This window comes from Mesoplodon bidens, assembly GCF_964165515.1.
Source record: "Mesoplodon bidens genome assembly, chromosome: 3".
Taxonomy (NCBI): Eukaryota; Metazoa; Chordata; class Mammalia; order Artiodactyla; family Ziphiidae; genus Mesoplodon; species Mesoplodon bidens.
The window spans coordinates 174,194,228-174,219,422 of NC_138178.1; the positions used below are offsets into that span (position 1 = coordinate 174,194,228).

The window sequence follows — 25,195 nt, forward strand, 5'->3', positions numbered from 1 at the left end:
ACCTCGGTGTAGGAAGGAACCTGCTCCTTTGGGAGGTAAGGCTTGCATTGCGGGGATCATGCTAGGAGAGCCAGCCTGGAGGGCACCTGTGCTGGGCAGGAGCTTGCCCCAGAATCAGATGACCTGCTTCAGCTTTGAGATTCTGTTACTCTCTGTGCCGCTGTGCCCCTGACCCAGGGGACACCCTGCTAACCTCTCAGCTGTTTGAAGCACCTGTGGGAGAGGCCTTCTGCCCATCGTGGAGTTTGTCGTACGCTGAGCATTGCTGGCCCCTCATCCTAGAGAGGAGACAATGCCCCTTCCCCGTCTAGGCAGCGAGGCATGAGGCCAGCTTGCCCAGAGTCCCTCCCCCATTGCTGTGACTCTTCAGTTCCCCAGTGACACCTGAGCTGACAAAGAGAAGGAACAATCGGCTCCTTCTCAGATTGGAGCAAAAGCCTGATTTTCCTGTGAATGTAACACAGCACCAGCCCCGGTCTGAACAGGAGGTACACTCGGCAGACCTCGCCTGCTCTGGGGCCCTGCCTTCAGGGTCAGGGGCAAGAATGTGGCCTGGAAGGCTCCACGGTTGCTCTGTTCTCTCCTGCCCACCCCACACCTCCAGACTCCTAGATGCAGGCAGGAGGGCATCACATCGCGGTGAGGGACACGGGCTGCGGCCCAGACCCGGTGCTGAAACCCCGGCTCTGACACGTACCTGCTGTAAGGGTCATTCGCCTGCTCAAAAGGCAGAATAAAACGGATCTGCTGGGTTCGGTGATTCCAAATTTTAGTTAGAACAGCTTTGTGGGACCTGGAGAGGCCGGAGCCAGAGGTTGAGGGTCGAGGGCACAGTGGCACATGAGGACGTGGCAACAGCAGGTGCGGCTTGAGAGGGAGCCCAGAAGGGTCAGGCGAGAAGGGGTGATTCTGAGCCGTGTGAAACGGCTCCCCCTTTACTGACGCCAAGGCAAGAGCCGCGAGAAAGGGGGAAGGAGGGATGACTGAGAGGCTGAGGTGGGACAGGGTGTTGCAGGGCTGAGAACCAACCATTGAGACCATCTCCGGTGGGACCAGAGGGCAGAGGCAGGGAGAGTCCCGGGGGTCCTCTCTTCTCTGTTAACCGCTGTGCTCTTGTGCTTCTCTGCCCCACAGGCTCCTCCAGCCAGCGTCAGGTGCAGAATGGCCCGTCTCCTGATGAGATGGACATCCAGAGAAGGTAACCCCCCAGCAGCAAGGGCCAGCCTGGAGGACACACCTGTGGCTGCAGCCAGGACTCCCAGAGAGACACGGGGGCGGGGGAACAGGCCTGACCAGAAAGGAAGGGGAGCCAGCTCATTGCTGCTTTGCCCGTGGCCCTGAGAGGGTGCAGTTTCACAGGGGGAGAGCTCGCCGGCGCCGCAGCCTCGTGACCAGCCTGGCAGTGTCCTGAGTCGCTCACTTATTGAGCACAGCCCTCCCGGGTATAGTAGGAGGTGGTCATCTGGGGATTCAGTAACGTGGCCAAGGCTGTGTACTGCTGGAGATGGGCGGACGCGACCCGCCAGGCCTGTGCGACTGAGGCCCGTCCTTGACCCCGTCCTGTGCTCTGTCTGAAGGCCTCGTGAGCCCTGGTCCTGCCACTCTCTGGCTGGGTGCCCTGGGTGGGTGCCACGGCCTCTCTAGAGGATCTTAACGCCCTGCCTGCTCGCCTCCCGGCGGAGGTTCAAGCAGGCAGAGGCTGTGAGAGCACTTTGTGCGCTGCAGCTGCTCTTGGGTGGCTGGGCCAGGGCTGCGCCGGCGGGATTTAGGCCATAGGGTAACGCCCTGCCCCCGGCCCCTCCACAGAGCTTCTTAAGTGTTAGAACTGGGTGGAAGGGCCAGTGCCATTGTCCTGAAGTTACAAAAGCGGCCGTGGTGGCCAAGCAGGCAGCAGCCTCCCCAGGTCCCATCGCCAGGTACGGCAGCACCAGGGCTTGGACCTGGTCTGCGCCGCCTGGGTGGGAACTCAGCATCTTTGAGGGGCTCGGAGTCCCGGCTCTGTGGGAGCCGTGCTGCGGAGGGAGGCCTGGGGCTTGCATCCTCAGCCAGGTCAGCGGGAGAGGGCGTGCCTCCAGGGGCCTGTGGTGAGACTCAGGTAGAGCACGGGGCCGGGAGCTGGGGAGGCCGACGTCCCCGCCCTCACCTGGCTGTGAGACTCTCTCAGGGGACTCTCTTCTCGAGCCTCTACCCTGCTCTGAGCGCCTTCTGGCCGCCATGGTGTCCTTTGTGACCTTGGGCCAGGTACTGCTCTAGGCCTCGGCTTCCTGTTTGAAGGTAACAGTGTTAACGAAGGAAAGATGGGAATATGCTTCCCAGACTCAGGTTGGAGAGATTCCTCTTTTTTTTTTTTTTTCGGCTTTTTAACAATTTATTTAAAATTTTAAAAATCATCAGATTTACCATCTTAGCCATTTCTAAGGGTACAGATCAGTGGTGTTAAGGACACCCACGTTGTTGTGCAGCCAGCATCATCACCCGTCCACAGAATGATTGCATCAGAAATGAAACCCTGTCCCCATTAAATGCTATAGCACCCCCTTCTCCCTCCCCTCCACCCCTGGCGAGCACCTCTGTACTCCCGGTCTTCGTGAATTTGACCCCTCTCAGGACCTCATGTGAGTGGAATCATACAGTATTTGTCCTCTTGTGACAAGCTTTTTTTTTTTTTTTTACCTGTGGTAAAATACACATAACATAAAATTTACCATCTTAACCATTTCTAAAGTGTACAGCTAAGTGGTATTAAATACATTCATATGTTGCGCAGCCATCACCGCCATCAATCTCCATAACTCGTTCATCCTGTAAAACTGAAACTCTACGCCCAGTAAACATTAGCTCCCCCCTACCCCCTCCCATAGCCCCTGGCAGCCACCATCCTGCTTTCCGTCTTTATGAATTTGACTACTCTGTGTACCTAATATAAACAGGATCATACAATAAGTGTTTTTGTGGCTGGTTAATTTCACCGAGCATAATGTCTTCAGGGTGTATCCAGGCTGTAACATATGCCAGAATTTTCTAACTTTAAAAAAAAATTTTTTTTTCTTCCTTTTTAAAGTGCGTAGTATTCCATCGTATGTATAGACCACATTTTTCCTATAGTATTTTTCTTGCTTTGACATTTTGGCTATTGTAAATAATGCTGCTATGAACATGATTGTCCAGTGGGTGAAGGTGACAGCCTGGCAGTGAGTGGCCGAGACCAGTTCCCCTGACCTCAGAGGTTCCTTTTTTTTTTGCGGTACACGGGCCTCTCACTGTTGTGGCTTCTCCCGTTGCAGAGCACAGGCTCCGGGCGCACAGGCTCAGTGGCCATGGGTCATGGGCCCAGCCGCTCCGTGACATGTGGGATCCTCCCAGACCGGGGCACGAACCCGCGTCCCCTGCATCGGCAGGCAGACTCTCAACCACTGCGCCACCAGGGAAGCCCAGAGGTTCCTTTTTATTAATTCCACTGGCCTGTCTTCTAGCCTCTCAGGAGTATAACATATTGCAGTTTACAAGGGGCTTTTACACACTTTGTTTCATTTTAATCCTCACATTAGCCATCGGGGGTTGTTACTACCCATACTATTTCTCACATGAGCCAACTGAAGCCCACAGAACAGAAATGACTTGCCCAAAGTAAGCAAAACTTAGAAGCAGAACCAGAACTGGCCCCAGCTCAGCCCTGTGCCAGGTCCCAGGGCTGCCTCCACCCAGAGAAGGGCCTGCATCCTAAACAGACCCTGCAGTTGCGCTCTCAGAACTGGTGAAACACCACGCACTTTATCTAACGCCACCCCCCAAGTCCAGTGTCCCAGGCCACTGGCTACAGAGGGCCGTTCAGTTTTGTCTGCAGTCGACTGTGCACAGACCGAGCGACCCCGGGAGGTCAGTCTGTGAACCACAGGCATCAAACTGCAGAGCAGGGATCCTACTCCCCCTGCATCCCTGGCAGTCACCACGGAGGAGGGCCCAGAAAGAGAGGAATTGCGTGGTGCCCAGCAGTGAGGTAGGGACTCTTTAGTGTCAAAAGGGTCTTTTTCATTATTTTTTAGATCTCGGGCATAATCCTCCCAAGAACCCCATGAAACAGATGTTCTCATGCTTATTTATGGAGAGGAATCTGAGGCCCGGGAAAGGGAAACGACTCGCCTGTGATCACAAACCAGAGAATCCCAGAACGGGAACCAGAAAGCTCTCTACCTCTAAATGACCTTGCAGTAAACTCCGGGTCCCACTTGACCTTCCTCCAAGGTGAAAGCGGCTGGGCAGCCCTGTGTAGCTATTCCACACAAAGCACGTACTGAGCAGCTGCTGCGTGCACACCCGGCCCCGGCCCCGGCCCCAGACGTCAGTGCGCTGTAAACCAGCGGAGCAGACGCATGGCCCACAGCCTCTCGCCCTGGGGGCGTCCTCCTGCGTCGGAGCGCTGCTCAGCCCCGCGCCCCATTACAGGCCTTCCGAGTTGGCTCAGCAGTTGAAGCCCTGCCGCCACCCGGGCCCGCGTGACTCCTCGAGCCTCCCTCCCCAAGCATCTCAGCCCCAGGTTCTCTGGGTGTGTTTGTGAGTCAGTGTCTTCACTCATCCAACCTTGAAGAGCAACCCAGGGCCACTCATGCGAGGAGCTAGGAGGTTGGTCCCCGCAGAGGTGCACCCGCACTACAGTGCAGCCTCCCAATGGCCCTCCAGATGGAGGCCAGGCCGCAGCTGGATCAGTGGGAAAGGAGGACGGGTAGCCTTAGTGTCCGCTTCTGTCACAGCCAACGGTGCCTGACAGTTGTTCCAGGAAACTGGGCCAGGTGCGGTAAGAATGGGTGCCCCTGAGGTCAAGTCTGTTGTGGCCATAGGCCCCCAAAAGCCAGGCGAGCTTGTCCAGCCTAGGGGAGAGCTTGGTCTGCCCAGGTGTCTTAAGACTCAGCAGTCTGCCGGCGCTCCCCCGTGTAGGGCCCTGGAGCCAGGGCCTACAACCCTGCCTCTGTAAGCAGGGCGGCAAGCCCAGCAGCCGGAGCCTAGGGTGGGATGAGGCGAGCTCATGGCTGAGCCCCCCGGGGCACTGGTGAAGCCCAACTCTGCAGCCTGGGCTCTGACGCGGAGCCACGCTGCTCTTGCTCCAGGAGGTCAGACCCGCTCTGCTGTGTTTGCTTTTCAGACAAGTGATGGAGCAACAGCAGCAGCGCCAGGAGTCTCTAGAGAGAAGAGCCTCAGCCACAGGTGAGAGCTTCCCGTACCTGTGCCCGGCTGGCAGCCCCTTCACTAGATGGTGCCCAGGGACACACTGAGAACGCTGTGACCAGCTGCTGGTTGCACAGGCCTCAGAGCGTGACAGCCACACCCGGTGAACGTGCGGAAACGAGGGAATGGAGCAAGGGTGCGGGGACTAGCTCAGCTTGGTCCAGCCCTGCCCACCAGCCTCTGGTCCTCCCCCGACTCATCCCCTGAGTAGAGCGTGTCTCAGGCCCTGTACTAAGGGCTGAGGACACAGCAGTGGACGAGGCGGATGCACCCCCTGCCCCAGGGAGCTGACTGTCCAGTCAAGGACACAAACTAATGACCCTGGATCACCGCGGGGCACATGCAGTTACCAAGTCAGTGCAGGGGTGGAGGCACATGGAGGGGGCCCCAGCTGCCCTGGGGGTCAGAGAAGACCCCAGGGGAGGGGTGGCTTCAGTCCTGAACGGTGACTGGAACTCAGCACAGTTAAGCAGAGGGGTTTTCTGGAAACGGGTAATGTTGATTAGTAAGCATGGGGCTTCATGACTTACAAAGTACTTCCACGTCCTTCGTTTCACTTAATTCTCTCGAGCCCTGTGAAGTCAGCAGGTGAATGTTTCCCTGTCCTACTGATGAGGACACCGGGCCCCAGCCAGTTGCAGAAGGCCCCGCTGGTGGGGATGCTGTCTGGTGCCGCCCCCTCTCAGCTAGGCTGCTGCACCCCTCGGACTCCCCCACCCCTGCGTTACTAATGCGGGTCCCACCCCATCACCGGGTCACCCTTCTCCGTCACTCCTGAACAACCTGGGTCCTTGGCACGGGCTCCAGGTGCGCGGGCCCGGTCCCCGCAGACCCGCTGCCCGGCACACTCCCTCCCGGCGGCTCCTTCGGTTCCTGTAGGGCCTCCTCCTCCCTCGCACTCGCTCACCCTTCACCAAACGTCACTCCTGCTCTTCTGTCCTGTCCCAGCACAGTCATTACTTCCCGAAGGAAGCCTTCCACGGACTTCGGTCAGGTTGGAGCGCCTCCTCATAGGCCAAGGTGGCACTTGTCACCCTGCCGCAGGGACAGTTCTGCATTCATCCGTGTGATTGGTTTGCTGCTACCAGGCCATGAGCACCGTGCGCAGGGAGCCTGTGGCCGTTTATCCCCAGCGCCCTGCACAGGGCCAGGCCTCCAGCAGAGGCTCAGGCGTTGGATGGCGGCCGGGGGACAGGGGACTGCCCAGCACGCAGCAGTGCTCCTGGACAGATGCCCTGGTCTGCCGTGTGGCCCGCAGCTGCCTGCTGCCATCTCCAGAGGCCAAGGGGCAGTCACAGTTGTATCTTGGGGACTAACAATTGCTGATGCCTAGGGGGGTGCCAGGAGCTGAGGAGAAACAGAGAAGGAAAAAGAGACACAATTCATGCCACCAAAGAGCTTCTTGTCCCACTGGAAGGCCACAGTTGAGCAAGAGAAAGTTAGCGGAGCTCAAGGGCTGTTAAGCAAGTATGTGACGCTGGGTCCAGCCTGGCCCCCGAATGTAGGGAGAGACTGGAACAATGCCAGGTGCATCCTGCGGGGGCTTCCTGGAAGAGGCCACCTTGAGCTGTTCCTCGTCCCTCAGGGGAGTAGGCTGCCCTCTGTCCCTGCTCCTGGGGAGGCGCCGCCGGGGCTGGGCACTCACTGAGCCCACTGTTGTTTCAGGACCCACCCTCCCAGCGGGGCACCCCTCCGCTGCAGCCGGCGCCCCCCTCTCCTGTAGCGGGCCTCCACCCCCACCCCCACCCCCTGTCCCGCCTCCACCCACAGGGGCTGCCCCCCCTCCCCCGCCCCCCCTGCCAGCCGGAGGAGCCCAGGGCGCCAGCCACGACGAGGGCTCCGTGTCCGGCCTGGCCGCCGCCCTGGCTGGGGCCAAGCTGAGAAGAGTCCCGAGGGTAAGTGTCCCGGGCCCGGCAGACGGGCGGGCGGGCAGGGAGGACCAGGCTGGGGGACAGGTTTCTAACTGGCGGAGGGGCGGACCCTTTCGTGCCGGCGGGGAGCGCAGTGCCGCCCTCCCCAGCCAGACGGCACCTCCCACCTCCTCGGTCACAGTTCCCCGGTTACTGAGACCACTGGGATAGGGCTGCGTGTGAGCCGTAGGTGTCTCCAGTTACATGACCTGCCGCTGGTCCTTTACAAGCGAGGCAGGAGATCTCTGCCCTCGTAGGTGAGGAAACCGAGGTGCAGGCATGAACAGCTTGTTCAAAGCACGCAGGTCATCAGTTGCAGTTTGGACTCAGGCCCTGGGTCTCCTGCATTTAAGTCCACCGGCTCCCTCAGGCTCAGCTGGCCCTCCCAGCCTTCCGCAGTGTCCTGGGAGGTGGGGCTTCTAGAAGGCCATTCATATGGCTGTGGGATTAGGAGCACCTGGGATACGGAACTGTGCCTCCTCCCCCCTCAAGCCACGCTGGCCTTGGCAAGGGTGCTGACCGCGAGCCAGCGAACCCGGGGCACGCCTGCCAACCGTGACCCTCCAGTCCCGCTCGCTCTCTGGACTCCAGCTCTGCCACCAGCAGGTGGGGTTGGGGGACTAGATGGCCTTGGCCTCTTCCAGCACTGCCATCACACGTGGCCCCGTCTCCCCTCGAGTGGCGTCCCGCCACGGACACCAGACCGCAGCGCTTCGTCCTCTCCCCTTAGCCAGAAGATGCATCCGGAGGCTCCAGTCCCAGCGGGACCTCGAAGTCTGACGCCAACCGGGCAAGCAGTGGGGGTGGAGGAGGAGGCCTCATGGAAGAAATGAACAAGCTGCTGGCCAAGAGGTGAGTGTTTAGGCTTCCCCCAGACCCAGCCCCTGTCAGGAGCCCCTGTTTCTCAGTGGAAAGGAGAAGCCTCGCATGGCCCCAGGACCCACTGCCCCCTGGGTTCAGCCAAGCAGGGGGGACTGTTCATCGAGTTTTCCCTTCTCTAGGGGTCAGTCTGAGACATCAAGCCCAAAGGAGCCCTCTAAACTCTAAATCCTTCCCCATTTCAGTTTAACAAGTATTCGTTGAAATATCTGCCATGTATCAGCCTTGTCCTGAGCAGAGAGGAATTTGGAGATCATTTCAGAGATAAATTCTGAGGGAAAAGAGGAGTATTCTCAGCGGTGAACGTATGATGAAGGGGCCCGTCCTGTGGGGGCCCTTACGGAGGACTCAGGAGAAGGGGCGCTGAGGTGGCAGGAGCCCAGACGACGTCGCCCCTCGGGGACGGAGCGGCAGTTCCCTCCCCGTCGTGCTCAGCTCTGCGGCCTCCGCCTCCATCCTCACCGGCACGTGTGCCTCCAGCTTGCCCAAGGCCATCAGCCTGTCACTGCGGCTCTTGGTTGTTCCCCAGCTGAATCCCAGGCAGATGGAGAGATCAGACAGCTCCCTCTCAGAAGGGTCGCAAAAGCTTGGGTCTTTGTAAATGTGGTGTGGCAGTGGGAACGCCCTGATGGGGTTCCCAGGGCCATGGCTCACCCGGGCACCAGAGGACCCAGGAGTGGGCCTCAACTGTCAGCACGCTCCTTGTTGTCCGAGAAAAGCAACGGCGGGGGCCTTGCTCCCCCGTGACCCCTCCTGCCTTCTCTCAGTCTCCAGACTCTTCCCGCTGCCCCCATGGCGGCTGACCCCGGGCAAGCGCTTTCTGTGCCGGGTCTTCGGTAAACCCACATGGCCCTGCGAGGACACGGGAGAGACAGAAGCCCCCAGAGTGCAAGTAGCTGGTCTGGCACATCTTGGCAGGGCCGGCCCAGGGCCCTGTGTGCTCAGCAAGGGAGGGCACAGGGGGAGGGGAGCAGCCAGGTGGGTCCACATGCCGTGACTAGAGGTGAGCCGGTGACTGTGGCAGAACAGCTCCAGGGAGCCGGGGTGCTTCACGGAGGAGGTTCCGCAGTCCTCTGGGTCAAGGCAGCAGAGGTGGGTGCGGTGGGCGGAGTCACACTACCTGGAGAGGCTGAGACCCGCCCAGAGCCCAGGACCTGGAGGAGGTGGGCCAGAATGCAGGCTAGCGGGGAGAGCCTCGTGTGCACGTGCGTTAGAGTCCATGCCAGAGGGGCCTCGCATAAGAATAGAAGATTCTTTAAAAAAGGAAGCGTTCACACTCTCCCCAAGTCCAACGCCAGTGCGTTCCCAGTCACTGCTTGGCCTAGATGGTTTAGACCAAACGGAGAGGAAGTTTCTGAGAACAGGAAAAGGCCGGTGTGCCAGGAGCCAGTGAGACACCAGAAGCTGGCGGCAGAGCCGGGCCCACCGAGAGCACTCACCCTGCACGACCGGCAAGGGGCAGTCACGCTGCTCTCTGAAGCCCGCCTCGGCGCAGGACACTGGGTGGAGCCTACAAGGAGATGCGTTCGAGGGCTGCTATTTTTTTTTTTTTTTTATAGAAGATCTCTACTTCCACTTTGTACAGATAGCTAGTTCTCTATCTTAATCAGCTTGCGATGCTATAAAAAAAAATCATGATGCATGGCTTATAAACAATTTTATTTTTCACAGTTCTGGAGAAGTCCAAGGCTACGGCACTGACAAATGCAGTGTCTGGTGAGAGCCCCCTGCCTGGTTCATGAATGGCCATCTCTCTGCTGTGTCCTCACGTGGTGAAAGGAGCAGGGAGCTCTCGGGGGTCTCTTATTTATTTATTTTTTTTTGGCTAGGCTCTTGTTAAAGCCACCACCCTTTTTTTTTTTTTAATTGGGGTATATCTGTTTTACAATGTTGTGTGAGTTTCTACTGTACAGCGAAGTGCGGTTCCCAGTGCCATACAGCAGCTTCTTATTAGTTATCTGTTTTATACATATTAGTGTATACGTGTCAATCCCAGTCTCCCAATTCATCCCACCCCCACTTCTCCCCTTGGCGTCCATATGTTTGTCCTCTACGACTCTGTCTCTGTTTCTGCCTTGCAAACAGGTTCATCTGTACCATTTTTCTAGATTCCACATATGCGTTAATATACGATATTTGTTTTTCTCTTTCTGACTTACCTCACTCCGTATGACAGTCTCTAGGTCCGTCCACGTCTCTACGGATGACCCCATCTCGTCCCTTTTTATTAGGGCTTCTTTTTCTTATCTGTCACACAAGCATAGTAACAGAGCTTAGCTGATCCAAGGTCCTTGCGGACTTGCTGCCTCCTGTCCCGGCAGTGGGCCAGGCGGGGGAACCGTGTCGCTGGGAGCTGCTCGATGCCGAGCGTGTCCACGGACACTCAGCCCAGGGAGTCTTCACAGGCCTGGAGGGGCCTGCTCTGCTGGGTATCCTTCAAAGATTAAACGCAGGCTCTGGGCAGGAGCAGAATGTCACGGGCGCAGTGGAAGTAGGACCAGGCAGGAGCTGGTGGTGCTGGCACACAGCGTCGGGAGTGAAGACGGGCCAGACGGCCCAGAAACGAAGTGCAGAACCAGAACCGAGCGGGCGCGCCGTCGTGAGGAAGAAGTCGGGGATGAGTCCCGGGTTTCTGGGAAGTGCCGTGGGTGGGTGGACCTGTCCTCCCCGGGATGAGAAGATGAGGAAGGAGCCCCCTGTGGCCGGCCCCTAGACGGGGACAGCCAGCCGGTGGCCCTCACCCCCACCAGGCCAGCTTCCCCCTTGATGGCCAGCTCACCTCGTGAGCTCTGAGAGCTTTGTTTGTGTTCTGGTGGCTTCCCCGAGTTGAGAACCCCCAGGGCCGGGTCTTTGGAGAGTAGGAAGGGGTGTGTGTGTAGATTTGGGAATTAGCCAGAGGTAGGCCACCCCTGAGGCCGGAAAAGAGCAGTGAGTTTTCAGAGTGTCTGAGAAGGGGGCTCATCCCCACGGGGAGGTGCGCGCCGTGACTGGAGGGCGTCTGTTGGGTTCTTTCCTTCCTGAGCACGTGCCGCTCTTCGTGGTGTCCAGGTCGGGGAGGACATGGCTGCTGAACTCTGAGGTAGGAGGAGCTTTAGGGTGATAGGGAAAGGCTTCCTCCTCCGTCCTGCAGGCGGCCTGCAGACGGGATGCCTCCAGCCTGACCTGTGGCGGGGGCAGCTCTCCTGCCCCTCGTGGCCAGGCCTTGAGCGTCCTGGGAGAACAGCGGCCACCCGGCCAAGCCCAGGTCCCCGGGGACCTGGACAGGGTGCGGACCAACCTCCTCGGCCGTCAGGTGCTGTAGACAGAGATGGGGTGCCCCCACCCAGACCAGTTTTGTGTCCAGGGTCCTGGGACCAGCACAGAAGGCCTGGACACTCACCCGGGCATCACCACGGACCAGATGGGTGCCTGGACAAGTCACCTCCTTCACACGAAACAGGGGTCAGACCCCAGCAAGGAGTCTCTGAGGACCAAGCTGTGTCCGCACAGAGGCGGCGTCTGCTCTGTGTGGAAACCTTCAGGGCTGATTGTATCTTCTCCCTCCTTGTGTCAGGAGAAAAGCAGCCTCCCAGACAGACAAGCCAGCTGATAAAAAGGAAGACGAAAGCCAAACGGTAAGCACACCCCACGGCCAGCCCACCCCGGCTTCCCCAGAGGTGTGAACAGACCAGGCCTGCGGGACACTGTGTTTGGACATACACGTGGTCGATACTTCGCTGGGTGATTTGTAGGAGGACAGGGGGGACAGGGGGAACAGGAGGGGGTGGTGCAGGGGGACAGGGCCTGTGGGCGCTCGTGTCCATCCCCACTGCACCGGGTGGCAGGCCTGTGCTCACTGAGCATCTAGCAGACACTGCTCTCTGCTTTGCAGCTCGCAGCCTCGCAGGGAAGGCAGGTAAGAGGCAGAGAAGCAGGACCCGCCTGGGAGCGCCTTGAGGGAAAGGCCTGGAGGCTGGGGAGCTCAGAGGGGCCAGCAGACAGATCTCAAGGGACTCGGGGGTTGGAGAGTACAATCGCAGTAGGCAATGTCTGCTTGAAGACCAGGGCAGTTCTTATTTTCAAATTATTTCTGTTCTTGAAAGGCTTCACTTGAGTCCGTCGATTCCAGCAGGAGCCGCAGGTGAGCTGGGCAGAGGAACCCGGCGCTCTGGCTCTTGTCCTGAGGGGGTCCTGGAGCCTAGGCCGTCCACACAGATTCCGAGCGCCCGCCGTCACTAGGGTGGCTAACACTCTTTCCCTCTGCGTTAAGCTTTCCCTGTAAAAACAGACTCCTACTGAAACGGCTAAGTTTAGACCTTAACTACAGATGCCATACAGGTGGCAGGAGACAGAAGAAACATTACAACCACCAGGCGCCAGGGTACCGTGCCACCCCCGTCAGCAGGGTGAGGCTTACCGGGTGTGACCCCTGGGCTACAGCCCTGCCAGGGGTCCTCCCTTACCCTGGTCCCCCCGCCTGGCGCATTCAGTCCCCTAGGCCCCAGCAGCTAACTCCTCCTCGGCTGCACTTCTCTGCGTAAACAGTGCTCCCTGAGAAACAGGCTCCCGACCTCCAGGCTAGTAAGGCTCTCTACTGCTTGGGCCCCGGGCCCCGCTCCCCACCATGTGTCTCCTCTGCCCTCAGCGCACACGTTTTTGCTTGTTCAGATGTGCTCTTCCCTGCTGGTTCGTGAGCCCTGTGAAGACCAGGCGTGCATATTCCACTGTCCCCATGCCTTGCACAGTGTATGGAGTTCATCCAGCTAACTCCGCACTAATTTCTCAAACTGCAGAGGCCTGTCTGGCCAGGAGCCCAGGAATAATTACAGGTCTCCAAAGGCGCCGGCCGGTTCCCGCCATCACAGCTCCAGCCCCCATACCCAACCTCCCTCCTCCCTGGTCTCCAGGAAGAGTAGGTTTCAAATCCCAGGGACCCAGGAGAAATCTTTGACCCCAAGGGTAGAGTTTTCTTCCCCTGACTCCCCTTTTTCTTTCCTTTCCTCTCCTTTTTTAAGAAGCCTCCTGGTCACTGGGAGTCCTGTTTGCCTTGGTCCCCCGCAGTCAGGAGGCCCTGCCCGTCCGGGAGCAGCCTCTTCCAGGGCAGGGCTAGAGCAGTTCCACACACCAGAGCAGGTGCCACGTGGACAGAGATACTGGAGACTGGCTTTTCTTTCTGTTTTCTCTTTTTTTGTTGTTTTTTGGCCACGCTGTGCGGTTGGCGGGATCTGAGTTCCCCGCCCAGGGATTGAACCCGGGCCCTCAGCAGTGAGACCACCGAGTCCTAACCACTGGACCGCCAGGAATTCCCTGACTTTTCTTTTTTATACTTTTCACAGTTTTCCAGATTATCTTCATTGAACATGTACTAGGTTTATAATTAATAAAACAAATAAGCATTAGTTACAGAAGGAAAACGCCCCAGATGTGGGGTCAGGTGGCTCAGGCGGGTGCTCTGACACTTGCTGGCCACAGGCCAATTATGTCACTGCTCTGAGGACGTGTTACATGGCATGAAAACAGCCCCCAGGTGCTGGGCCGGCAGCCTTGGGGCTCTACAGCTGGGGCAGGGGTGTGGGCACAGAGCCCTGTGCGCTGGGAGGGAAGATTCTTTTTTTGTTTTGTTTTTCGGTACACGGGCCTCTCACTGTTGTGGCCTCTCCCGTTGCGGAGCACAGGCTCCGGATGCGCAGGCTCAGCGGCCATGGCTCACGGGCCCAGCCGCTCCGCGGCATGTGGGATCCTCCCGGACCGGGGCACGAACCCGTGTCCCCTGCATCGGCAGGCGGACTCTCAACCACTGCGCCACCAGGGAAGCCCTGGAGGATTCTTATTAACTGTTTTTGAGATCATAATAGGATGACACTAAAAACAACTTTCTGATTTTTTTCAGTTACTCTAACGTCACCCATAATGACTTCCATTCTTGCCTGTTTCCTCTGGGCCCTGGTCCCCACGCATACGTGTTGATTTATATAATTTCATTTCTTCCACTCTCTCTTTAAACGAGAGCCCTCAGGAGACTTGTCCTGAGTCCCACGCCTAGCACATTCTTTTGCCCCTGGACCAGCAACTCCCGGGTTCGTTCAGTCACCGCAGATACAGGGTGCGAGGGTTCCTGATAGGTGCCAGGTCTGCTCTCAGCGTGGGGACCAGGCGTGAGCCGTCGTGGTTGTGGCTCTCACAGGCTCGCATTAGGAGGAGTGTGCCTGGTGGGTCCTGATTGGAGCGCTGAGCCTGGAGTCCTGGCCCTAGAGGTGGCCGTGAGCGTCCCAGAGCCCTCACCCCAAGGCTCGGATGGACCAGATGGAAAGCAGAGTTGACGTGGGCAGTGGCAGAAGGTGATTCTTGGCTTTGGTCGCATTGAGCTACTTGCGTCGCGTCAGGTCGGCTGGCTGTCCCTGGTCAAAAGCTCCGGGTAGCAGCTGCGTGTGTTGTGCTTGAGAAAAATGGGGGAATTATGATTCCTGAATAAATGCCATTTTCCTAAGAGTGTAGAATCTTTCCAAAATATGTGTGATGATAAACGTCGGCTTGTATTACTGCTACGTTACTCACCTCCATTACAAGTGTCGCCACAGACGTATCCCACGGGCAGAGCAGGCACGCGCAGGCCGCCTTCGTGGGGCCCCGCTGGGAGCCAGGCGCCGGGGGTGCTGGGTGAATAAGACATGGCCTCTGTGCTCAAGGGAGGACACAAGAAGCCGACAAAGAAGGTGCTGAGGGCAGAGACAGAGCTCCAGGGCCCAGAGCCCTGCGAGAGCTCCCAGGACAGGCGGCATCTGCCCCGAGCTCTGAGAGGAGCGGGCGTGCAGGACAGAGACGCGCAGCGGCCGTGTCTGGGGGATGGTGGGGCGCACGGTCGGGTGGCCGGAGGCGCGGGGCTCCGCCTGGCCCACTGGTCAGCGACATTGATGAACTCGTAAGCTGGTTGGACTAAAGATAACCTTCAGAGCATTCTGAATTCTTTTTTTTTTTTTTAATTTTTGGCCGCATTGGGCCTTTTTTGCTGCACGTGGGCTTTCTCTAGTTGTGGGAGCGGGGGCTACTCTTTGTTGCGTTGCACAGGCTTCTTACTGCGGTGGCTTCTCTTGTTGTGGAGCACGGGCTCTAGGCACACAGGCTTCAGTAGTTGTGGCACACGGGCTCTAGAGCGCAGGCTCAGTAGTTGTGGTGCACGGGCTTAGTTGCTCCGTGGCATGTGGGATCTTCCCCGACCAGGGCTCGAACCCGTGTGCCCTGCATTGGCAGGTGGATTCTTAACCACTGCACCACCAGGGAAGTCCTTACATTCTAAATTTTTTTTTTTTTCTCTTTTTACACATTCTAAATTCTTAACGCTTCCTCCTCTCCTGTGAAAGAGAAGTGAAGTGCCGGGGTCTCTAGGACTCAGGCTGTGTCCGTGCCCAGCCTTGACCAGCAGGGCTGACTGGAAGCGGGCTCCTCCCAGGGCTGCGGAAGGGTCCCAGTGGACAAGGGGTGGCAGCGCCTCGTGAGGGACAGTGAGTCTGTGGGCAGCGCCAGACCCGGGGTCCAGGCCACGTCCACTGTGTCCCCCTGCAGCCTTCTCCTTCCCTGACTTCCGTGGGGTGGACCACCTCCCCACCACGACCTGGGGTTTTCATTGGTGAATCGTATTTGTTGTTTCACTGATTATAAAAATAATATATGTTCGTTGGCTACTTTGGAAAACTGAGGTTTTCTAGATGACCTGGCCCAAAGGTCCCCCACCCAGCCGGCCTTCCTAAGCAGGCCGACGGCAGAGCCTTTCTCTTCCATTTCAGGAAGAGCCGAGCACCTCTCCATCTCCGGGGACCCGAGCAGCCAGCCAGCCCCCCAACTCCTCAGGTAAGGCGCACCGCCCTGCTGGCGCCAGCACGGGGTTTTAGCCCAGGAGGGGCTCTTACAGGAGGGCGATCTGATCCCACTGCCTCACTCTACGGTGAGCAGAGAGGCTGTGCTGGTGGGGGTCTGCCCTCCATCTTCGCGGCCTCCACGCCGAGCCTGAGCAGGGGCAGGGGCACCCTGGAGGAAAGGCCGCCCAGTCTAAGCCTTGCGTTTCTCAGCCGGCCTGCCAGCACCTACCGAGTGGTGTGGGAGACCGTGCCCTGGGGCTCAGGTTCCCGGCCTTGGGCCCGTACTCCAAAGAGGGGCATGTAACTGTCACCTTCCTGCGCCCTGCAAAACGCCAGCTGTGAGCCACATTACAGAGATGAGCAGTGAGCCTCGCTCACTGAGAAGTCAACCAGACAAGGCGGTCCTGAGCCCTGCGCAGAAATCCCCCAGGCTGAGCTCTGGAACGGGGGACGCGATTAGAAGGGTGCCTTGAGGCTCTACGGTGGGAAGAAGCCACAGCAGTCAGTCACTCGTCCAACATTTCAGTGTCTGCTCTGAGCCAGGCCTGTGCTCCTGAGCACATGGTGCAGTGCAGGGCTGGGAGAGAGGGAGGGGAAATAGCACACACACACCCCACCCCCGCCAGCCAGCAGAGGGAAGCTCTCGCCAGGTGTTGGCTGCTCGCTGGGGCACGGCTCTGCCCCGCACGGGCCTAGCGTCCTGACTGTGTCGGCGCGTCTGCCTCCCTTGCGAGGCTGGGGTCTGTGTCCTCTCCTTCTCAGGCAGTGCCACCATGTGAGTGACTGCATGAACACCTCACATCCCGGTGGACGGGTTACGTGTTTCCCAGTCTAGGAGGTTGAGGCTCAGTGTGTTTAAGTGGTTTTCTCCGGGCCGCGTGCCTGGACCCTGGACGTGGCCCCAGCTCTCGTACCTGCCCTCCCGGCCCAGCGTGGGTCCGTCGGCCGGCACAGTCTCCAGGCTCAGCTCAGAGTGGTTGGCCCCGTGCTGCCCCGGGGGTTTTTCCTTCGGCCTCTCGGCTCATCCTGCAAAGTCAGTGAATTCTGTCCAGCTCAACAAATCTCTTGAAGTAAAGTGAAATGTAGTTTAACACCACTTAAAAAAGAAAAAGGAAAGACAAATCAACTTTCAAGCCCAGGCTAGGAAAGAACCAGCTGCAGTGTCGGGGGGAAACCAAGGAGTCAGGGGACGGGGGTGCACGTGGGTCGTGGGCCTGGGCCCTGCAAGCGAACGTGGGCCCCGGGCTTCCCTGAGAGTGTCCTGGTGGGGGGCCTCCTGTGCCCTGCTCGGCCCACTGCTGGAGTCACAGGTCGCCTTTGGAAGTCGTAGTTAAGAGGTTCCCTGACCAGTTGGCTCACATTCCAACTGGAGAGACCCAGTCATGGTGAGGGGACTGAAGCCAGGCCACAAGTCAAGGTCAGCTGAGTCGAGGGAACAGAGGCTCATGTCCTGAGGTGGGGGAGGCGCTGGCTGACAGCAGGGCCATCTACGGCCTGCCGGGGCCGCCTGGGCCCAAGGGGACTGGACTAAGGAGCTGGGTCTCAGCTGTGACGGGTGGCACGGGCGGGGCCTGCTGCCGGGACGCTGCGGGATGGGGGCCACTGAGCACCCTCCCAGCCCTGAGGCGCTTCATCCATGGCATGAACCGACAGAGGCCGGCCGGAAGCCCTGGGAGCGGAGCAGCTCGGCGGAGAAGCCCGTGTCCTCCTTGCTGTCCAGGTGAGCTGCCCCGGGAAGGCTGGCCCTGCGCCCGGGTCGGTGGGCCCAGGCAGGCAACGGCGCCAACTCACCTCTCTGTTCCATTCCGTTTCACCGCGCAGAACCCCGTCTGTGGCCAAGAGCCCCGAAGCTAAGAGCCCCCTTCAGTCGCAGCCTCACTCTAGGTACCGAACAGCCCCGCCTCTGGGGCCTCCTTTGTCCCCTGCCCGTGACTAACACCCCGGATCCCACCCGTGTCCTGTCATCTAACAGTCGGCTCTGGGAAAGGGTGGTCTGTGCTTCGTCAGGGACAGGGCGGGCCAGCTGCTTCCTGTCTTCTCCTAGACAGAGGGCCCGAGGCCAGGGGAGGGGAGTGACTGTCCAGAGAGGCAGCGAGGTGGAGCCGGGATCGAATCCCAGCTCTGGCCTCGCTAATTGTGACACCGGGCAAGCCAGGGGACCTCTCCGAGCCTCCACTCCTCCCCCACGCCACAAGGAGGTCTCTTCATCCCTCCCGCACAGGGTGGCCATGTGTGGACAACAGCTGGACACAGGAAATCTTCAGCAGCCCTGGCTGCATCCCGGGGGCTGGCCCAGCGCCCCACCTCCTCTCCTTCCTCTGCCTTTTCCCCAGAGATACGCTGACCGTATTTCCCAAACCAAAAGCTGATAACAGGATGGGTTGTTTGAAACTGAGGTCGCCCAAAAAATCAGAGAAACAGTCACACAGTAACTGGGCCAGTGTGGCCTGAATTTGCAGGCTTCTAGAATCCGTACTAAGAAATGTCTTCAGTGCCCATCACAAATTGAAGGGGAACAGCCCAAATCCCAGAGCAGGTGGAGTTTGAGCCTGGTCTTGCCAAATCAAACAAGGTGGCCAGAGAGAGCTCCAGCCGGCCCAGCAGGAATGGCGATGACAGATGCGGGTGAATGGGGATGAGGGCTCTCGGCGGCAGCCAGGGTTTGTGGAGGGCCTTTGTCAGCCAGGCTCTGAGCTGGGCCCTGCAGGTCCCTGCCTGCGAGGAGCTCATTTTCCTGTTGGAAAGGCCCGTAAATAAGACAACTGTGAGTTCTGAGAGGTGCTCTGGGGGAAACATAGAGGGCCGTGTGGTCGGTGCCGGGGACAGGGCTGCTTTAGCGAGTGGGCCTCTCTGAGGTGGCATTTGAGTTGACCCGGATGAGAGGGAGCCTGCCCCGTGGAGATGGTGGGGACGGCCCTCCAGGCTGAAGGAGTGGTTAAGTGCTAAGGCCCTGAGCCTGCCACCAGCCTGGCAAGTTCAAAGAACAGAAAGCAGGCCATTGTGGCTGGCAAGTGGTCGGACGTGGGGAGGGCAGAGGGAGGCACATTTAGAGGGGCAGGAAGGAGCCGCACGGTGAGAAGTGTGGATTTTATTCTGTGTGCGGGCCCCAGTCTCCGAGCTCTGAGCAAAGGGCGCCGCGATGCAGTCGCTCTCTGGGCAGCTTCCTCTGGCTGTGAAGCGGGAGGTGGACCGGAGCCGGGCGGGAGCCAGAGCAGCCAGGCAGGCGAGGCGGCCGGGGCTGACCTGCACCTCCCAGCAGAGCTAGCTGCTTCCTGGTCGTGGAGTAAGGATGGGCGGCCAAGTTCTGAGTGGCCGGGCGCCCCTCACAGGGCAGGAGCATTGTCCAGGGCATTCCCACACGTAAGAGGGCTCTCCGGCTCCGAGCCAGAGCGCTTCTCCAGACTCACAGACGGGGCTGGTGCCGCAGGGCTCACAGAGCTGTCGGGGTCACCATCGGGGGGACTGTCCAGGTCTGCAGATGGGGGTACCGAGGCCCAGAGGGGTGAAGCGGTTTGTCCAGGTGACCGGAAAATTGCTCTTGGAACAGGGACTTGAAACTACAGGATGGGTGTGACGGACGGATCCAGGGATCTCAGGCCAGACCTCTTTCTGCATCAGGACCCAAAGTTACTTACAGACTCAGTCAGGAACACATTTATTGAGTCTCTTTATTGAGTTCATCCAGGAGGGGTGCAGGAGCACTTTCTTTTTCTTTTCTTTTTTAACCCAGGTTTGTGCACTGGACCACTAAAATTTTATTTACATAGCATTCAGTGGTTTTTTTTTAATCCAGTTTTATTGAGATATAATTGACATCCAGTGTTGTGTAAGTTCAGGTGTACCACACTGTGATTTGATATATGTGTGCACTGTAAAGTGATGACCACAGTCAGGTAGGTTAACTTGTCCATAACCTCACACAGTTACCTTGTTTTGTACGTGTGTGTGGTGAAAACTTTCAGATCTACTTTCTTCGCTCCTTTCAAGCATATGATGCAGTATCGTTAACTGTAGTTACCGTGCTGTACGTTACACCCCCAAGAGGGAACCCACCTTATTAGCGGAAGTGTGTGCCCTGGGACCACCTCCACCAGTTGCCGCCACCCGCCAGCCCCTGGCAGCCACGAGTCTACGCTCTGTTTCTGAGTTTAGCCCTTCTAGGTTTTACATATAAGTGAGATCACGCAGCATTTCTTTTTCTCTGTCTGGCTTATTTCACTTAGCATAATGTCCATGTTGTCACAAATGGCAGGGTTTCCTTCCTTCTTGTGGCAGAATACTCCATATGTAACTGTGTGGTGTACATATGTACACGTGTGTGTGCATACGCTCACGCACACAGATACAGACATGACGTCTTCTGTCTCCGTTCATCTGCCCGCGGACCCTTGGGTTGTCCCCACGTCGTGGCCGTTGTGAATATCGCTGCAGTCAGCATGGGGTGCAGCCGTCTCCTGGGACAGTGCTTTCATCCCCTTCGGCTGTGTACCCAGAGGTGGGAGTGCTGGCTCGTGTGGTCGTTCCGTTCTTAATTCTTTGAGGCCCCCCACACTGTTGTCCATCGCGGCTGCACCAGCACTTTAGTTGCCATGCTTGTTCTCCTTCACTGTGGCGAACACCAGCCCTCGATTTCCCCAGATGGACCTAATCTGTACCGTGACCCCTGGTAGCCATGCCAGGCCGCCAGGTCGGTGTCTGTCCGCCAGCTGTCACGTCCACGATCCCTGCAGCTGGCTCTGGCCACATCATTTCCCTGAACCTGCCTTTCTCTCCACGTGGGGACAGAAAGTGGATCCAGAAAGTGTACCCTCAGCACCACGGTCCTGCTTTGAAAGGCCAGGTGGTTAGACGAGCGTTTGCCAAGATTTCCTGCCTCCTCCCTCCTCCGTCCTCCCTCCTCCCGTGCTTCCCTCCCCTCCTCTCCTCCACTGGTGGGACTCGAGTTCCCCGACCAGGGATTGAACCTGGGCCCCGGCTCTGAAAGCAGCAGGTCCTAACCACTGGACTGCCAGGGAATTCCCTGCCAAGATTTTCCAGGGAGGATTCACGTGCAAGAGACATTAAGTTTCAAACCAGGTAACCTTAGTTCAGAAGCGTCAGAGAAGGACTGTCCCCCAAACGGAAACCTTTGCCTGAGAAGAGCAACCACATCCAAGGACGTTTCCTGAAGTAATTACACACCAGAGCCGGTTACCAACACCAGGGACACGTGTTTGTGTCGGAAGTGGGTGCCTTTAGGATGTTGAGTGTTTAAGATTTTTGCGATTTTGTCTCGTATTTAATGCCATCGTTACTAGTTTTCCCCAAGCCTCCGTCTAGCCAGGAACGTAGACCCTCACACTGAGGACCGGCTTAGCGGGGTCCCTTTCCAGGGGAGGCAGCCTGTGACGCTGTCTGCGTACGTGGCCGCTTCTGTGTGAGAGCGGTCCAGTCAGAAGACCCCAAGTCCTGACTGACGCTTGGGTTGGGAGATACGGTCGCAGTATCCGTGAGCCCCTCTCGAGGTGGAGACAGGGCATTGGAGTCCTTTTCAGGTAGCTAAGGAGCGGCCGGAGGTAAAAGCAGAAAGCGTTTGAAGGACGATGAGAGAGGGCAGGGCTGGGCCCGCAGCGGGGAGGCGCCGGGGCGCCGCTCAGCCTCCCAGCACGGGGGGCGCCTGCCGGGCCCCAACGCCCACCTGACCGCACCCTGCCGCCCTCTCCCCAGGATGAAGCCGGCGGGAAGTGTAAACGACGTGGCCCTGGATGCCTTAGATTTAGAGCGGATGAAACAGGTGAGTGTGTCCTTTCCGGAGAGGCTGTGAAGGAGCCAGAGGCTGGGGACTTCTCGGGGCTGCGTGGACAGGCAGGCCCGCCCGGCAGGCCCGCCCAACAGGGCCACACATGGCTGCCAGCAGTCGGGAGCCGGCGGCCGGGGGAGGGGACACGCGTAGCGTCGGTCCGCCTGCCCCTGTCCTCACCAGGAAAAGGCTCTGGGTGCTCCCGGCCCGCCTCTGGGGCTTCCCCTTCCGGGCACCCCGGCTCCTCCAGAGTATTTCTCAGGCGTGGGAGGGTGTCCCGTCTCCCGCTCACACACCCTGCCCCAGCTTGGGGAGGGAGCCGAGAACACGGTGGGGGGGACGTGGGCCGGGGTAGGGCTGTGGCGCTGCCCCCCGGCCGAGGCCGCTCCTCCTCTGCTGTCTGTCTCTTCACTCCGAGGCTCTCCTCCCACCAGGAGATCCTCGAGGAGGTGGTCCGCGAGCTCCACAAAGTGAAGGACGAGATCATCGACGGTGAGTAGAGGCCCCACCCCCGCATCGCCCTGAGCCGGGGCGCACCCAGCCTCCTTGAAGAGGGAGGCCTGCCTGCGCCCAGGGCGGCCAAGCCGGGGGCCAGGAGGGTCCAGCCAGGGAGGCCGTGCTGGGCCAAGAGGCCTGGGCCTTAGACCGGCATGGGGGCGGGGGTCCCAGCCAACGCCACCCTCCGGAGTCTCTGAGCACACTGAGGCCCAGACGGATGAGGCGCCTTGTCTAAGGACGGGCGCGCCCTGCTGGTCCGCCGCCTCAGTCCGAGGCTTCGGCTCCCCCAGGCTCCTTCCCAGGATTAGCCTGTGGGCGGAGAAAGATCCGAGAGTGTGTTCCGAGCCAGGAGCAGCCCTGAGTTATCTGTTGCTTAGCTCAGCGTCTGTGGACTTAGATTCCGTTTTTTTATTCTGCCACTTCTGATCACTGGGTTTGGGGTTATAAGGGCGACCGCTGCCTTCCCAGAGGTTTAGGGGGTCCAAGAAGCCGCAGAGTTACCTATGGGCCTGACCTAGTTCACAGCCTGCTTGGCCTGGCCTGGGGGAGCAGGCACGTGGCTCCAGAGGCAGGGCCTCGTCACAGTGAATCACATCCGTCCTTCCGGTCCCCACCGGAGCCTTTGATACGGCCGGCTCAGATCTGGAGCCAGAGGAAAAGGAAAGGTTCGGGCAGGGCTGGCTCCACCCGACGGAGCAGTGAGGCACAGCCTGGCGCCCACACCCCTCCCCATCCCACCTGGTGGGTGCTGGTGGCCGAGGGCCGCCAGCCGTGGGAGAGAGGAGAGGCGGCTGGGAACCTGAGCGGGGTGCCAGCAGAGCCGGACCCCTGCGCAGGGCTGGGTGACAGCCACACCCCGTCCTTGACCCAGCGGGAGAGCGCTCAGTTCCTGTTTGCCCAGTCCCCCCACAGGCCTGGGATGGGCAGATAAGGAGTTAATGAATGAAGAGAGAGCGCGGAGCCAGAGAGGAGACACAGACGCCAACTATTAACCCTGCTCTAGTGCTGGGCGCTCCTACCTCAGGAGGGCTGCTTGTGTGGCCCCAGGGCCAGGGCTGGTGTGGGGCCCGAAGCAGGGCTGCCAGCCAGCCAGCGAGCCAGCAGAGGGCACAGGCCTCAACAGAGGGAGCCAGTGGGTATGGGGGGGCCCCCATCTCTGCACCTGCCACAGCGACCGCGGTGGACGCAGCCTCTGGGGCGGGCGGCTGAGAGGCCGGGGGAGATGTGGGCCATGGGGGGGCTCCTGGAACCCTCGCCTCGTTGCCCTGCTGCTGGAGACAGCCCGGCCCTCAGCTCTCTCTCCTGGCCTTCGGCTCCAGGCCGAGGCTCAAATCTGGGGGGCGGACTCTAAGAAGGGGGAGAGGAGGGGAGAGCCCCTGCCCCCTCTGGACGGGGCGAGCCCAGGCCCGGGAGGCAGGCCGTGGGAGCCCGCCGCCCTGCTCGAGGTCACCGACCTGATGCTGCCCCTGTGGGCGGGGTGGGGGGCTGGCCTGTCCTCCGACCAGAGCTGGGCTGCCTGCCGGCCCCTTACCAGCTCGTCCTCTGACGGGGAAGGGGCAGTGCCACCCTCGAGGGACTGCCAGCTCACGAGAAACGGCCGACGAGACCCACAGAAGGCTTTGCCGTCACCCCGGAGTCGGCCGGAGCCCGCTGCGCTGCTTGACCTCTGGCCTGTGGCTCGTGACCTCTGGAGGCCTGGGCGGGCAGCGGGGCGGCTCTCGGGAGACAGAGCGGGGCGGACACCAGGCAGGACCTGACCAGGCCGGGGGGCGGCGCCTGAGCCTCCTCTCCCGCCCTGTCCCCTCAGCCATCAGGCAGGAGCTGAGTGGGATCAGCACCTCGTAGGTCGCTCGGCCCCCGACGCCACCTGAGACCCGGTCCAGCCGAAGGCGGGGACAGCAAGGAACCCAGCGCCCCAGGCCTCCAGCACACACGAGCACTCACTGAAGCTAGGATGTGCTTCGTTTAAAAGTCTTAACCTGTGATAAAATATTAAAATGAGGAAAAAAGTTCAGCTCCTGGATTTTTTTAGATTCAACCTGACACAGCACACCAGGCCTATCGCCTTTTTTTGTATTTTATATTTGCCTATTTAAGTGTACATTCCTTTCGGTTTATAGAGAAGATACCCGAGTCGGTCACGCGCCTCGCTAGATGGTTTCAAGTTTTCTCCTAGGTGCCACCGGGAGCAGCGGCCGCTTCCCCACGGCTCCTTCCCAGCGTCCTGGTGGTTGGGGTCCGTCCACGCACCAGGTGGTCTGTGTCCACGTGGTAATAAACGCTTACCGTCCACACCCCGGCTCCGACTCGCTCGCTCTTGGTGGCTCCCGGCCGGGGAGGCCTCTTTTGGGGGAAGGGCCCATGGCAGTGGCGGCCGTGGGTGCGAGGCTGGGCCGACTCAGACGCGAGGGGGGACGGGCCGCTGAGCCGCGCAGCTCAGGCACTGCCGGCGGGGGGCCCAGGAACCGCCCCCCGGGGCCTCCTCCAGGGAGACGGGCCCTGGGTGGCACCTGGAACGTCAGCGGGGCCGGGAGGAGGCGCCAGCTTAACCTCCCCTGCCGCGCAGAGGGGCGCCGCATGACTGCATGACTCGGGCCCAGCGAGGCGGGCAGGGAGGGCCCCGGCCCTGCCCCACGAGTCTCCTGCAGCCCCCAGGGAGGAGCTCAGGTCCCCGCCTCCGTGGCAGGAGGGGCGGCCCGGGTGCCCACCTGAGGCCCTTCCCAGCACTTCTCAGACCGCGCGAGGCCCCCGTTGCAGCCGGAGAGGGTCTGGCTGTCCACCTTGGCGACTGCTGCCCCTGAGCCAGGAGTGAGGCCCCAGCCAGTGGAAAAGCTTTGGCATCCTGTGACCATCCCACAGGCACCACGGCACAGTATGCCCAGGCGCTGGCCCAGCCGTCCTCTGGGGGCCACGGGAGGAGGGCCCCCAGTCTGGCTCGTGACAGTGGGACTGTTTTCTGGCCAGGCTCTGGACACACCGTCTCACTGAGTGCTCCCAGCGACCCTGGGACACAGCAATAGGGCTGTTCTGCCAGTTGGGAGGTGAGCGGCTTTAACCCACAACTCCAGGAGCCGCTC

General features: G+C 59.6%; 1 protein-coding gene across 5 annotated transcripts in view; it reads left to right on the forward strand.

Moving 5' to 3' along the window:
* The window catches only part of EVL (Enah/Vasp-like), a 166,935-nt gene extending 142,803 nt beyond the window's left edge, over nt 1-24,132 (forward strand). For 3 of the 5 annotated variants that reach the window (XM_081228178.1, XM_081228176.1, XM_081228177.1), the window contains exons 4-14: nt 1,135-1,198; nt 5,138-5,199; nt 6,886-7,115; nt 7,861-7,982; nt 11,563-11,623; nt 15,770-15,833; nt 17,495-17,561; nt 17,663-17,725; nt 21,548-21,614; nt 22,055-22,112; nt 23,926-24,132. In XM_081228178.1, coding sequence (XP_081084304.1) covers nt 1,135-1,198; nt 5,138-5,199; nt 6,886-7,115; nt 7,861-7,982; nt 11,563-11,623; nt 15,770-15,833; nt 17,495-17,561; nt 17,663-17,725; nt 21,548-21,614; nt 22,055-22,112; nt 23,926-23,963 — 896 coding nt within the window. In that variant the 3' untranslated portion in view covers nt 23,964-24,132. The remainder of the gene's footprint in view (nt 1-1,134; nt 1,199-5,137; nt 5,200-6,885; nt 7,116-7,860; nt 7,983-11,562; nt 11,624-15,769; nt 15,834-17,494; nt 17,562-17,662; nt 17,726-21,547; nt 21,615-22,054; nt 22,113-23,925) is intronic. The other 2 variants (XM_081228180.1, XM_081228179.1) reach the window with 2 other exon arrangements.
* Nucleotides 24,133-25,195: the final 1,063 nt, after the last annotated feature.